Consider the following 15,990-nt stretch of genomic DNA (forward strand, 5'->3'; position numbering starts at 1 on the left):
AGAGAAGTTCCAAGCTGAAGCCAAGAGGGGACGGCCCATTTCAAGTTGTTGAGAGGATCAACAACAATGCCTACCGTCTTGATCTGCCAGGTGAGTTGAATGTGTCTTCTACTTTCAATGTTTCTGATCTATCTCCTTGTTTTGCAGATGAACCAGTTTTGAGGTCAAAACCTTTTGAAGAGGGAGGGAATGATGAGGATATTCAACCAGAGCCGGAACCAGACTTAACTGAACCTGATATCCAGGACATGATCAGCAACATAACCAAATCAGAGACAGTCCAAGAAGTGCCAGTACCAACCGTATTCAAGGGAGCTATCACTAGACAAAGAGCTAAGGTACTTCAACATAAATTTAATGAGAGCATGATACTTGCTTCTGATCTTGGACAGGTTAAACTGGCTGGTGAACCAAGCTTGAAGCAAGATGAACTAAAGGATGCAGAACCGGTTAAGGAGAAACAAGCATCAAGTGAGGATATGTGGCCATTCATCCCGGAGCAATGCCACACCAACCTGATGATCATTACCATGGAAGATCAACTTGCCTAGCAAGTCTCTTGGACGAATCTAGCAACTAGGCCAAGCTCTTTGTGTGTGCTCTTTTTCCCTTACTCTTGGTTTTGTCCCAAATGGGTTTTCCAGAGAAGGTTTTTAACGAGGCCACAACTTGCTTCACACTTATCCCAAGTGCCAAGTTCGATCCAAGGCTAAGAAGCCTCATGACCTTATTTCATGTTTTACATTATAGTTTGTTTCCTTATTTGTACTTTCGTGACCTAAGTGGAGCCTGTTCCCTTAGTCCTATTTATATGTTTTCGCAAGCCCACTTTTGGGGCAGACTTTGAATAATCATAAACTTTTCTTTTAAAGAAAACCCTAGAGCTCTCAAGCTAGAACTCGCCTCCTTCTCTTTGCCTTGTGAGACCAGTACCTCCACGGCCTAGAGGAACCTTGTGTTGTATCACGAGCCTCCCCATCTCTCGTGTGGTGCACTTCATCCCATCATACAGTTCCAGTTCAGATCCCTTGGTTGATTAGATCAGTCCATCCGGATCACCCTTGTGTTAGATCGGCTCCTTCTCTCTTGCTTGGGAACGTACAGCCTTTGATAGCTTAGGCTTGTATCAGATTCCAACCAAGATTCTGGAAGATAAAGCTCCTTATGAAGTTCTCAACAACAGCAAGCCAGTCCTAGATCACCTAAGAGTGTTTGGGTGTGTAAGCTATGTTCTTATCCCGGGAGAGATGAGAAATAAGCTGGAAGCAAAGAGTATCAAAGCTATGATGATAGGATACTCAACCACACAGAAGGGATACAAGTGCTTTGTTCCTGAGTCAAGGAGAGTTCTTGTATCAAGAGATGTCAAGTTCTTTGAAGAGAAGAGCTACTATGAAGATAAAGATTGGAAAGAGCTGGAGGATCTTTCACAACCTTCAGATAGAGCTACAAGCTTGAGACAGATACTAGAAGGTCTTGGAATTGGAATGTCCCAGGAGTCGACAGAGAATCAGTCATCTGAAAGACAAGAAGCTGAAGAACCATCTCACCTTGATCATGAGGGAGGGAATGGAATTGAGCCGGATGAGAATCAAGATTTTGCGGATCATCCTGATCAAGGTGGAGCTGAACCAAGTAATGAAGAGCCTAATGAGCTACCAGAACAAGGAGGAGTGGAAGCTACTGAAGTAGAAGCACCAGAGCAAGCACCAGCTGAGGTACCATTAAGGAGAAGCACACGGCTGAAGAGAGATGCTTCCAACTGGGTAAACACGAGAGTGTACTACAATGCCCAGGCTGTGGAGCATCCTTCCCAGGCTGTGTGTTCATTTGCTTGTTATCCAAAGGAGCATTGCGCATTCATGATGAGCCTAGATGAAAGTAGTATACCAAGATCATATGAAGAAGCAATGCTACATCAAGATTGGAAGGAATCTGTTGGAGATGAAGCAAATGCCATGATAAAGAATGACACTTGGTTTGAAAGTGAGTTGCCAAAAGGAAAGAAGGCAGTAACCAGCAAGTGGATATTCACCATTAAGTATCTACCTGATGGAACCATTGAGAGAAAGAAGACAAGACTGGTGGCTAGAGGATACACTCAAACATATGGGGAAGACTACATTGATACCTTTGCTCCCGTTGCCAAGCTACATACAATAAGAATTGTATTGTCTCTTGCTGTGAACCTTGAGTGGGAGCTTTGGCAAATGGATGTGAAGAATGCCTTTCTTCAAGGAGAGCTAGAGGATGAAGTGTATATGCATCCACCACCAGGCCTAGAGCATCTGGTGAAACCAGGGAATGTATTGAGACTTAAGAAGGCAATCTATGGGTTAAAGCAATCACCTAGAGCATGGTACAACAAGCTGAGCACTACTCTGAATGGGCGTGGGTTCAAGAAGTCAGAGTTGGATCACACCCTCTTCACCCTCACTACACCTTCAGGTATTATCTGTCTACTTGTATATGTTGATGACATTATCATAACAGGTAGTGATAAGGCTGGTATAAAAGCCACAAAGGAGTTTTTGAAATCTGTGTTTGAAATCAAAGACTTAGGGGAAATGAAATACTTCCTTGGAATTGAGTTGTGTAGATCTAAGGAAGGATTGTTCATTTCCCAAAGGAAGTATACACTTGATCTTTTGAAAGATGCAGGTATACAAGGAGACAAGACAGCAAAGATGCCTCTTGAAGATGGATACAAGGTTCCACGTGAGGGGGAGGTTGAAGATAGCAAGGCCTTTCATGATCCAAAGCTGTACAGGAAGCTAGTAGGGAAGCTCATCTACCTTACAATCACACGACCAGACATATGCTTTGCGGTGAACCAAGTGAGCCAGCATATGCAAGTCCAAAGGATCATCACTGGCGCATGGTAGAGAGACTTCTCTTGTATCTGAATGGGACGTCAAGCCTTGGAGTGTGGATGGGATGCAACAAGAGCACTGAAGTGGTGGGATACTGTGATGCGGATTGGGCTGGAGATAGAGCAGACAGGAGATCAACCACCGGCTATTGTACATTCATTGGAGGCAACTTGGTGACTTGGAAGAGTAAGAAGCAGAAGGTGGTGTCTTGTTCAAGCGCTGAAGCTGAGTATAGAGCAATGCTGAAGCTTACCAATGAGTTGGTATGGATCAAAGGAATCTTGAAGCACTTGGAGATAGAGCAGGGAACTCCAATGACTATGCATTGTGATAATCAAGCGGCTATACACATTGCAACCAACTCAGTCTTCCATGAGAGAACCAAGCACATTGAAGTTGATTGTCACAAGGTGAGGCAGATGATTGTCTTGGGAGTTATCTTGCCATGCTACACAAGGAGTGAGGATCAACTTGCGGATGTGTTCACCAAGGCTGCAAGACAAAAGACTATGGAGTCCATTCATACCAGATTGGGGCTCATAGATCTTTCCCCAAGGAGCTGATCCCCTTTGCCATGAGGTCTTCACTCTTTTTCCCTCATCAAGGTTTTGTCCCAATGGGTTTTCCTTGGTGAGGTTTTTAATGAGGAAGATCCCATGGTTGTTCCAAGCTTAACTAAGTTATTAATATGAGTGTTGAAATGAGTTGATCAATATGTGAGAAGATGGCTTAGGGAGTTGAGGATGTGAGAATGTGGAGGCAAAGGGAAGGAAGGTTAGGGATCGACCAGGCCGTACAAGAGGCCGTACCAGCCGTACCGTCCGTACTGTCCGGGTCGATCCATAACTCGACCAAGAGGGAAGTTACCCGGGTGAAATGGTTAAACGGCCAAAGGGGTTTTACCTTAGAAGATATGACCGTTTGGATGGATAGAGTGGCTGCGGCTTATCCTGACAGTCTGGCACAGGCTGTAAAGGCAAAAGGAGTCTCACCAAAAGATGCCATAAGCGTGTGATCCTCCCCATTGGTTTTCATTTGAATTAAAGCAACCTTATCCTTGACCTCACATGCTTAGTGCTTCTGAATACCCTAATGTCTCTCTCTATATATTGTAAACTCTATCTTGATTAATGATTAACACGAGTTCATCATATTCTCTCTCTAGTTCATCATGTTTCTCTTCTACATCTCATAAATCATCTCATCTCACTTTAGTCTTTCTCTAAATCTCTCAATACCTGTTCAACTCTCTAAAATCATACTTTCAAATCAGGTGATCCCAGTTTTCCTGTTTGGGAATATGACAGCTTCTTTGTCATTCTAATCAAACCAGGATGAATCGCGATGTAAGAAGCTTGATTTTGATACATAAAGTAGTGGAGAATCACCAGGAAGCTGAATAAATCTCATAGGAGTTAGGATGAAGAAGCTATCCCACTTTCAAATCAGGTGATCCCAGTTTTCCTGTTTGGGAATATGACAGCTTCTTTGTCATTCTAATCAAACCAGGATGAATCGCGATGTAAGAAGCTTTATTTTGATACATAAAGTAGTGGAGAATCACCAGGAAGTCGAATAAATCTCATAGAAGTTAGGATGAAGAAGCTATCCCACTTTCAAATCAGGTGATCCCAGTTTTCCTGTTTGGGAATATGACAGCTTCTTTGTCATTCTAATCAAACCAGGATGAATCCCGATGTAAGAAGCTTCATTTTGAAACATAGAGTAGTGGAGAATCACCAGGAAGCTGAATAAATCTCATATGAGTTAGGATGAAGAAGCTATCCCACTTTCAAATCAGGTGATCCAAGTTTTCCTGTTTGGGAATATGACAGCTTCTTTGTCATTCTAATCAAACCAGGATGAATCGCGATGTAAGAAGCTTGATTTTGATACATAAAGTAGTGGAGAATCACCAGGAAGCTGAATAAATCTCATAGGAGTTAGGATGAAGAAGCTATCCCACTTTCAAATCAGGTGATCCCAGTTTTCCTGTTTGGGAATATGACAGCTTCTTTGTCATTCTAATCAAACCAGGATGAATCGCGATGTAAGAAGCTTCATTTTGAAACATAAAGTAGTGGAGAATCACCAGGAAGCTGAATAAATCTCATAGGAGTTAGGATGAAGAAGCTATCCCACTTTCAAATCAGGTGATCCCAGTTTTCCTGTTTGGGAATATGACAGCTTCTTTGTCATTCTAATCAAACCAGGATGAATCGCGATGTAAGAAGCTTGATTTTGATACATAAAGTAGTGGAGAATCACCAGCAAGTCGAATAAATCTCATAGGAGTTAGGATGAAGAAGCTATCCCACTTTCAAATCAGGTGATCCCAGTTTTCCTGTTTGGGAATATGACAGCTTCTTTGTCATTCTAATCAAACCAGGATGAATCGCGATGTAAGAAGCTTGATTTTGATACATAAAGTAGTGGAGAATCACCAGGAAGTCGAATAAATCTCATAGGAGTTAAGATGAAGAAGCTATCCCACTTTCAAATCAGGTGATCCCAGTTTTCCTGTTTGGGAATATGACAGCTTCTTTGTCATTCTAATCAAACTAGGATGACTCGCGATGTAAGAAGCTTGATTTTGAAACATAAAGTAGTGGAGAATCACCAGGAAGCTGAATAAATCTCATAGGAGTTAGGATGAAGAAGCTATCCCACTTTCAAATCAGGTGATCCCAGTTTTCTTGTTTGGGAATATGACAGCTTCTTTGTCATTCTAATCAAACCAGGATGAATCGCGATGTAAGAAGCTTGATTTTGAAACATAAAGTAATGGAGAATCACCAAGAAGCTGAATAAATCTCATAGGAGTTAGGATGAAGAAGCTATCCCACTTTCAAATCAGGTGATCCCAGTTTTCCTGTTTGGGAATATGACAGCTTCTTTGTCATTCTAATCAAACCAGGATGAATCACGATGTAAGAAGCTTGATTTTGATACATAAAGTAGTGGAGAATCATCAGGAAGCTGAATAAATCTCATAGGAGTTAGGATGAAGAAGCTATCCCACTTTTAATGAACTCCTAGGATGCTTCTTTGGATTGAATTGGATAGATCCTTGTATAAACGAATCAGAGACTCAAGTTTATCAAGGTGATGGATCGTTTGGTGACACAAAGAGTTGCGGAATGGCTCCTTGATACTCCTAGATGACTAGCTTGGATATTACACACCAAAATAGACACCCTTAGTTGTTGGATATGACACACCAACGAGATTCACTCAAGACTTGATGAGAAGTAAAGAGAGAACAAAGAAATCTGATAGATTTGTAGAAAAGGATTGTGTTTAAAGAGAGAACGCAAACAAACTTATATAGAGAAGTATGGAACAGGCTCCATATTCTCGAGATCATTAAAGGGAACAGGCTCCCTTGGAACTACAACAAAGACTAAAGACTTATTCAAATTCGAAAAGAGTTTTTAAAACATGAAATAAAAACCATAGTTTAAAAATAACCTAAGGTGGAACCGTGATACATCATCTAAGGTTTATGTAAGTAACTTGTGGCCTCATTAAAAACCTTCCTTTGGAAAACCCAATGGGACAAAACCAAAGGCTAGGAAAAGAGCACACACAAGCACTTGCTTAGATGATGATCAGTTTGAAACCATTGCTTGAATGGTGATAAGAGTGTCTTGATTGATCAAACGTCCATCAAGACCGTCTTCTTGCTTCCATGAGATCATAAGTAGACTTCCAACAGCTTCTTTGAGTCTTCTAGCTTTGGCGCGAGTGATGGGACCTGGTGGAATGACTAAGGCATCATCTTCTTCCCTTGATTGGTCTTTGAACTCTTTATCTCCATCCTTGTGCCGGTCCATGATCATATCATCCCCTCCCTCTTGAAAAGGATTTGTCCTCAAATCTGGCTCATCTGCAAAATAAGGAACCAAGTCAGTGATATTAAAACTATTGCTCACATCATACCTTCCTTGGAGATCCAGCTTGTAAGCATTGTTGCCGATTTTCTTTATGATCTCAAATGGTCCATCAATCCTTGGCATGAGCTTGGATTTCCTCTCATTAGGAAATCTTTCTTTCCTTAGGTGAATCCAGACTTGATCACCCACTTCAAAGACTCTTTCACGCCTCCCCTTGTTTGCTTGTTTGGCATATTGCTTAGTCTTCTCTTCTATGTTGCGCCTTGCTTGTTCATGAAGTTGTTGTACCTTCTCTGCCTTCTTCTTGCCATCAAGACTAACTCTTTCACACTCAGGTAAAGGTATTAGATCCAAAGGAGAGATGGGATTGAACCCATAAACAATTTCAAATGGAGAAAACTTAGTAGCAGAATGCACAGCATGATTATATGCAAATTCACAATGAGGCAAACAATCTTCCCATGATTTCAAGTTCTTCTTTATAATTGCACGCAAGAGTGTACCAAGAGTTCTATTAACTACTTCAGTCTGACCATCAGTTTGTGGGTGACAAGTAGTAGAAAATAATAGCTTAGTGCCTAGTTTAGACCAGAGAGTTTTCCAAAAGTAGCTTAGGAACTTAGTATCTCTATCAGATACAATAGTCTTAGGCATGCCATGTAAACGCACAATCTCCTTAAAGAACAAGTTAGCTACATGCAATGCATCATCAGTTTTATGACAAGCAATGAAGTGTGCCATCTTAGAAAATCTATCAACTACCACAAAGATTGAATCTTTACCAGTACGAGTTCTAGGCAATCCAACAATGAAGTCCATAGAGATATCATTCCAAGGATGATAAGGGATGGGTAAAGGCGTGTACAAACCATGGTTTTGGACTTTGGACTTAGCTTGTTTACAAGTTGCACACCTTTCACAGAGTCTTTCCACATCTCTTTTCATCCGCGGCCAGTAGAAGTGATCCTGCAAGGTCTTGAGAGTTTTTGCGACACCAAAATGTCCCATGAGGCTTCCTCCATGAGATTCCCTAACAAATAAATCTCTCAAAGAACAATTAGGCACACAAAGTCTATTATCATAGAAAAGAAATCCATCCTGCCTAAAGTAATGTCCAGCAGCAAATTTCTCACAAGACTTATAAGCATCTTTAAATTCAGGATCATTCTCATACATTACTTTAATCTGCTCAAATCCTAATAGCTTAACATCAAGAGTGTTCAAGAGAACATACCTTCTGGATAGTGCATCAGCAACTATGTTTTCCTTACCTTGTTTATACTTGATGACATAAGGAAATGTCTCAATGAACTCAACCCACCTTGCGTGTCTCTTGCTGAGTTTGTTTTGGCTTTTAAGGTACTTGAGAGACTCATGATCAGTGTGAATGACAAACTCCTTGGGCCATAGGTAATGCTGCCATGTCTGCAAAGCCCTCACCAAAGCGTAGAGTTCCTTGTCATAAGTAGCATAGTTGAGAGTCGCTCCTCCTAGTTTCTCACTGAAATATGCTATGGGTCTCTTCTCCTGCATAAGAACAGCACCAATTCCAATTCCTGAAGCATCACATTCAATTTCAAAAGTTTTATTGAAATCAGGAAGTATAAGAAGAGGGGCATTAGTAAGCTTCTCTTTTAGGCATTGAAAGGCAAGTTCTTGTGCTTCTCCCCATTTGAATCCAACTTCTTTCTTGATCACCTCAGTCAATGGAGCGGCTATGGTGCTAAAATCTTTTACAAACCGTCGGTAGAAGCCAGCTAATCCATGGAAGCTTCGCACTTCACTGATGGTTTTAGGAATCGGCCACTCTTGTATTGCTTTCACCTTCTCTTGATCTACCTTTACTCCATCTGCACTCACAACAAAGCCTAGAAAAACCAAGTGATCCGTTCCAAAAGTACACTTCTTAAGGTTAGCAAAAAGAGATTCCTTTCTAAGCACATCAAGAACAGCTCTAAGATGTCCTATATGATCATTAAAGCTCTTACTGTATACAAGGATGTCATCAAAGTATACCACAACAAATATGCCAATGAATGATCTAAGAACATGATTCATTAATCTCATGAATGTACTAGGTGCATTGGTTAATCCAAATGGCATGACTAACCACTCATAAAGACCATGTTTAGTTTTGAATGCAGTTTTCCATTCATCTCCTTCTTTCATCCTAATCTGATGGTATCCACTTTTCAAATCAATCTTAGAAAATATGCAGGAACCATGCAATTCATCAAGCATATCATCTAATCTAGGAATAGGATGGCGATACTTTACAGTGATGTTGTTGATGGCTCTACAATCAACACACATGCGCCAGCTTCCATCTTTCTTAGGCACAAGAAGCACTGGTACTGCACATGGGCTCATGCTCTCACGGATATGCCCCTTTGCCATCAACTCCTCAACTTGTTTTTGCAGTTCTTTAGTCTCCACGGGATTAGTCCTATAAGCTGGCCTATTTGGAAGTGTAGAACCAGGAACAAAATCAATCTGATGCTCAATCCCTCTAAGAGGTGGAAGACCAATTGGATTATCTTCAGGAAATACATCTTCAAATTCCTGTAAAAGACACTTAATTTCACTCGGATATACCGGTGTTGGGTCAGTAACATTCAAAAGAGACTCTTTAAAGATAAGTAAAAGAATAGATTGATGAGCATTGAGAGTTCTTTTGATTTCACCCGATTTGGCATAGAGACTATGCTGCTTCTTTGATTCAGGTTTGAGGTCTATTTCTTTCTTCTTTTGTAGCTGCAGTTGATCTTGATGAACTTCCTTTGGTGTTAGAGGAACCAGCACAGTCTTCTTTCCTTTGAACTCAAACGTGTGCTTGTTGGTGTAGCCATCATGTATCACTCGTCTATCTGATTGCCATGGCCGACCAAGAAGGATATGTCCAGCTTCCATAGGCAATACATCACAGAGAACCTCATCCTCATACCTTCCAATTGCAATGGGAACCGAAACCTGACTAGAAACCCTCATTTCTCCTTCTTCATTCAACCATTGAAGCCGGTAGGGCTTTGGATGTTTCTGTACTTGGAGGCCAAGCTTCTTTACCATAGTTTCACTAGCTACATTCACACAACTTCCTCCATCAATGATAAGACTACAGACCTTTCCTTGCACAAGGCACCGAGTGTAGAATAGATTCTCTCTCTGTTCTTGCTCTTCAGCTTTACTTTGCAAACTCAAAGTTCTTCTAGCCACCAATAACCTTCCTTTCACGGGTTCTTCTTCATATTCTTCTTCAATAAGCGCCTTACACTCAGACTCTGAAAGCTCATCCTCAGATTCATACTCTCCATTCTCAAGAAGAATCATGATTCTTTTATTGGTGCACTCATTTGCATAATGGCCTCTACCCTGACACTTAAAGCACTTAACATCTCTAGCTCTTGCACTTGAAACCTCGGCCTTTCCTTTATCCTTGCTGTAAAAGGAATTTGGCTTTGAGTCTTCTTTCAGTTGCGGTTTGCTTTCCTTTTGATAGCTAGACTTTTCTTCTTTAGTTCCCTGAAGTCTGGTGTTGTAACGAGAATGAGAATGGCCCTTCCTCTTAACTTGTTGCTCAACTAGTATAGCTTTGTGAAGCATCTCTTCTATCTCCACATAGTGCTGCATCTCAACATTATCTTGTATCTCTCGGTTGAGACCTCCTAAGAACCTAGCCATAGTAGCTTCTTTATCTTCAGAAACACGAGCTCTCAGCATCAACAGCTCCATGTCTTGATAGTATTCTTCAACAGATCGAGATCCTTGGGTGAGTCTTCTTAACTTCTGGTGCAAGTCGCGATGATAGTGATTTGGCACAAATCTTTTACGCATGAGAGCCTTCATCTCGTGCCATGTTTCAACGGGATACTCTTGGTTAAGTCTCCTGGTAGTCACAAGCTGGTCCCACCAACTCAGCGCATAGTCATGGAACTCAGTTGCTGCTATCTGAATCCTTTGGGCATTGGTGTAGTGCTTACAGTTAAACACCAACTCCATCTTCTTTTCCCATTCCAAGTAAGCATCCGGATCAACTTTGCCATGGAAAGGAGGTATCTTCAGCTTTAAACCAGCAAGATCATCTCTGTAAGTTCTCCTTTCATCATGATCTCTTCTATGTCTCCTTCTACTATCTCTAGAAGAGGAACTGCTGTGCGTGGCTCGGTTACGCTCATAGTAGTGGTCTGTTTCTTGTGATTCAGCATGCTCTCTCGGGGTTTCATCACGTCTTTCTCGTCTAGACTCATTGCTATGACCTTGGCCCGTAGCTTGCCTTATCTCTTGCCTTATTTCATCGCGAAGTTCCTTCATACTGCTCTTGATCATATCAGCAACGGTAGTGATCATCGTTTGGTTTAATTGCTCAGTCATCTGATCTCTCAATAACTTGTTCTGTCTCACGAGTTCTGCTTCATCTTCCGACTCTCTCACCATGGTACCTGATTCAGAAAACACTCAAACAAGTAAGATGTTCACAAGAATCAAATCAGAACAATTAGTCGACGCGGAAACAACTTTCAAAAGATTCAAAAGATAGAAAACTTGCAGATCACGGATTAGAGAATTCAAATCGACAAGACTAAGATTAGATCTATCAATTTTGGATTTATGCAGATCAGATTCAAGACAAATAAGAACAGATCTATCACAGAAACAACACAAATCAAGTTATTCAGCAAGTGATTCGACAGATCAAGCGATTCGATTACTTCCTTCACACGGATCGGATGAGTTTGATTCAAAATATGATAAGAACACTTAGATCTAATAGGATTCAACACAGACGATTAGCAATCAGGTGATATGCTACTCAGATGATACGAGAAACAACAACAGATCGCAGATCTATCAATGGTAATCAAAGAAGTTGAAAAGTTTATTTGAAACAGAAGAGAAATCGAAAACTTCCCAATCCAAAGCAGCTCTGATACCACTTAATGAACTCCTAGGATGCTTCTTTGGATTGAATTGGATAGATCCTTGTATAAACGAATCAGAGACTCAAGTTTATCAAGGTGATGGATCGTTTGGTGACACAAAGAGTTGCGGAATGGCTCCTTGATACTCCTAGATGACTAGCTTGGATATTACACACCAAAATAGACACCCTTAGTTGTTGGATATGACACACCAACGAGATTCACTCAAGACTTGATGAGAAGTAAAGAGAGAACAAAGAAATCTGATAGATTTGTAGAAAAGGATTGTGTTTAAAGAGAGAACGCAAACACACTTATATAGAGAAGTATGGAACAGGCTCCATATTCTCGAGATCATTAAAGGGAACAGGCTCCCTTGGAACTACAACAAAGACTAAAGACTTATTCAAATTCGAAAAGAGTTTTTAAAACATGAAATAAAAACCATAGTTTAAAAATAACCTAAGGTGGAACCGTGATACATCATCTAAGGTTTATGTAAGTAACTTGTGGCCTCATTAAAAACCTTCCTTTGGAAAACCCAATGGGACAAAACCAAAGGCTAGGAAAAGAGCACACACAAGCACTTGCTTAGATGATGATCAGTTTGAAACCATTGCTTGAATGGTGATAAGAGTGTCTTGATTGATCAAACGTCCATCAAGACCGTCTTCTTGCTTCCATGAGATCATAAGTAGACTTCCAACAGCTTCTTTGAGTCTTCTAGCTTTGGCGCGAGTGATGGGACCTGGTGGAATGACTAAGGCATCATCTTCTTCCCTTGATTGGTCTTTGAACTCTTTATCTCCATCCTTGTGCCGGTCCATGATCATATCAACTTTCAAATCAGGTGATCCCAGTTTTCCGGTTTGGGAATATGACAGCTTCTTTGTCATTCTAATCAAACCAGGATGAATCGCGATGTAAGAAGCTTCATTTTGAAACATAGAGTAGTGGAGAATCACCAGGAAGCTGAATAAATCTCATATGAGTTAGGATGAAGAAGCTATCCCACTTTCAAATCAGGTGATCCCAGTTTTCCTGTTTGGGAATATGACAGCTTCTTTGTCATTCTAATCAAACCAGGATGAATCGCGATGTAAGAAGCTTGATTTTAATACATAAAGTAGTGGAGAATCACCAGGAAGCTGAATAAATCTCATAGGAGTTAGGATGAAGAAGCTATCCCACTTTCAAATCAGGTGATCCCAGTTTTCCTGTTTGGGAATATGAGAGCTTCTTTGTCATTCTAATCAAACCAGGATGAATCGCGATGTAAGAAGCTTGATTTTGAAACATAAAGTAATGGAGAATCACCAAGAAGCTGAATAAATCTCATAAGAGTTAGGATGAAGAAGCTATCCCACTTTCAAATCAGGTGATCCCAGTTTTCCTGTTTGGGAATATGACAGCTTCTTTGTCATTCTAATCAAACCAGGATGAATCGCGATGTAAGAAGCTTAATTTTGAAACATAAAGTAGAGGAGAATCACCAGGAAGCCGAATAAATCTCATAGGAGTTAGGATGAAGAAGCTATCCCACTTTCAAATCTGGTGATCCCAGTTTTCCTGTTTGGGAATATGACAGCTTCTTTGTCATTCTAATCAAACCAGGATGAATCGCGATGTAAGAAGATTGATTTTGATACATAAAGTAGTGGAGAATCACCAGGAAGTCGAATAAATCTCATAGGAGTTAGGATGAAGAAGTTATCCCACTTTCAAATCAGGTGATCCCAGTTTTCCTGTTTGGGAATATGACAGCTTCTTTGTCATTCTAATGAAACCAGGATGAATCGCGATGAAAGAAGCTTGATTTTGAAACATAAAGTAATGGAGAATCACCAAGAAGCTGAATAAATCTCATAAGAGTTAGGATGAAGAAGCTATCCCACTTTCAAATCAGGTGATCCCAGTTTTCCTGTTTGGGAATATGACAGCTTCTTTGTCATTCTAATCAAACCAGGATGAATCGCGATGTAAGAAGCTTCATTTTGAAACATAAAGTAGTGGAGAATCATCAGGAAGCTGAATAAATCTCATAGGAGTTAGGATGAAGAAGCTATCCCACTTTCAAATCAGGTGATCCCAGTTTTCCTGTTTGGGAATATGACAGCTTCTTTGTCATTCTAATCAAACCAGGATGAATCGCGATGTAAGAAGCTTGATTTTGAAACATAAAGTAATGGAGAATCACCAGAAGCTGAATAAATCTCATAGGAGTTAGGATGAAGAAGCTATCCCACTTTCAAATCAGGTGATCCCAGTTTTCCTGTTTGGGAATATGACAGCTTCTTTGTCATTCTAATCAAACCAGGATGAATCGCGATGTAAGAAGCTTGATTTTGAAACATAAAGTAATGGAGAATCACCAAGAAGCTGAATAAATCTCATAGGAGTTAGGATGAAGAAGCTATCCCACTTTCAAATCAGGTGATCCCAGTTTTCCTGTTTGGGAATATGACAGCTTCTTTGTCATTCTAATCAAACCAGGATGAATCGCGATGTAAGAAGCTTGATTTTGATACATAAAGTAGTGGAGAATCACCAGGAAGCTGAATAAATCTCATAGGAGTTAGGATGAAGAAGCTATCCCACTTTCAAATCAGGTGATCCCAGTTTTCCTGTTTGGGAATATGACAGCTTCTTTGTCATTCTAATCAAACCAGGATGAATCGCGATGTAAGAAGCTTGATTTTGATACATAAAGTAGTGGAGAATCACCAGGAAGCTGAATAAATCTCATAGGAGTTAGGATGAAGAAGCTATCCCACTTTCAAATCAGGTGATCCCAGTTTTCCTGTTTGGGAATATGACAGCTTCTTTGTCATTCTAATCAAACCAGGATGAATCGCGATGTAAGAAGCTTGATTTTGATACATAAAGTAGTGGAGAATCACCAGGAAGCTGAATAAATCTCATAGGAGTTAGGATGAAGAAGCTATCCCACTTTCAAATCAGGTGATCCCAGTTTTCCTGTTTGGGAATATGACAGCTTCTTTGTCATTCTAATCAAACCAGGATGAATCGCGATGTAAGAAGCTTGATTTTGAAACATAAAGTAATGGAGAATCACCAAGAAGCTGAATAAATCTCATAGGAGTTAGGATGAAGAAGCTATCCCACTTTCAAATCAGGTGATCCCAGTTTTCCTGTTTGGGAATATGACAGCTTCTTTGTCATTCTAATCAAACCAGGATGAATCGCGATGTAAGAAGCTTGATTTTGAAACATAAAGTAATGGAGAATCACCAAGAAGCTGAATAAATCTCATAGGAGTTAGGATGAAGAAGCTATCCCACTTTCAAATCAGGTGATCCCAGTTTTCCTGTTTGGGAATATGACAGCTTCTTTGTCATTCTAATCAAACCAGGATGAATCGCGATGTAAGAAGCTTGATTTTGATACATAAAGTAGTGGAGAATCACCAGGAAGCTGAATAAATCTCATAGGAGTTAGGATGAAGAAGCTATCCCACTTTCAACTCAGGTGATCCCAGTTTTCTTGTTTGGGAATATGACAGCTTCTTTGTCATTCTAATCAAACCAGGATGAATCGCGATGTAAGAAGCTTGATTTTGAAACATAAAGTAATGGAGAATCACCAAGAAGCTGAATAAATCTCATAGGAGTTAGGATGAAGAAGCTATCCCACTTTCAAATCAGGTGATCCCAGTTTTCCTGTTTGGGAATATGACAGCTTCTTTGTCATTCTAATCAAACCAGGATGAATCGCGATGTAAGAAGCTTCATTTTGAAACATAGAGTAGTGGAGAATCACCAGGAAGCTGAATAAATCTCATATGAGTTAGGATGAAGAAGCTATCCCACTTTCAAATCAGGTGATCCCAGTTTTCCTGTTTGGGAATATGACAGCTTCTTTGTCATTCTAATCAAACCAGGATGAATCGCGATGTAAGAAGCTTAATTTTGAAACATAAAGTAGAGGAGAATCACCAGGAAGCCGAATAAATCTCATAGGAGTTAGGATGAAGAAGCTATCCCACTTTCAAATCAGGTGATCCCAGTTTTCCTGTTTGGGAATTTATGACTTTTAGGAATATAAAGATTAATCTGAGTTTAGAATAGGATTAAGGAAGAGAATAAGAGATTTACGAAACTGATTAGAGACTAATGAAGAATCATGATGAAATGAGTAAAGAGAAAGATTGTTTAGAACTGTCTAATCTTTATTAAGAGATGAGATTACATATATATAGGTCCATACACTTAGGGTTTTCGAAATCATAAAGCTAAGTAAGCATGTAGAGTCAAAGAGGAGCCTAAGCTTTAATTTGAACCGGCC

The 15,990-nt window shown here is 40.2% G+C and overlaps 1 protein-coding gene across 1 annotated transcript; it reads right to left on the minus strand.

The window, feature by feature from the left end:
- Positions 1 to 6,580: 6,580 nt before the first annotated feature.
- On the minus strand, positions 6,581 to 12,222 carry LOC117130675 (the record flags this gene model as incomplete). The annotated part of the gene is made up of 6 exons (XM_033283396.1): positions 10,802 to 12,222; positions 9,629 to 10,741; positions 9,085 to 9,331; positions 8,000 to 8,637; positions 7,099 to 7,867; positions 6,581 to 6,945 (listed from the first exon to the last, which is right to left on the minus strand). Coding segments are annotated over exons 1-6 (3,531 nt in total), but the record flags the coding sequence as incomplete, so codon positions are not given.
- Between the last annotated feature and the right edge of the window lie 3,768 nt (positions 12,223 to 15,990).

Source organism: Brassica rapa, unplaced genomic scaffold (assembly GCF_000309985.2).
Source record: "Brassica rapa cultivar Chiifu-401-42 unplaced genomic scaffold, CAAS_Brap_v3.01 Scaffold0635, whole genome shotgun sequence".
NCBI lineage: Eukaryota > Viridiplantae > Streptophyta > Magnoliopsida > Brassicales > Brassicaceae > Brassica > Brassica rapa.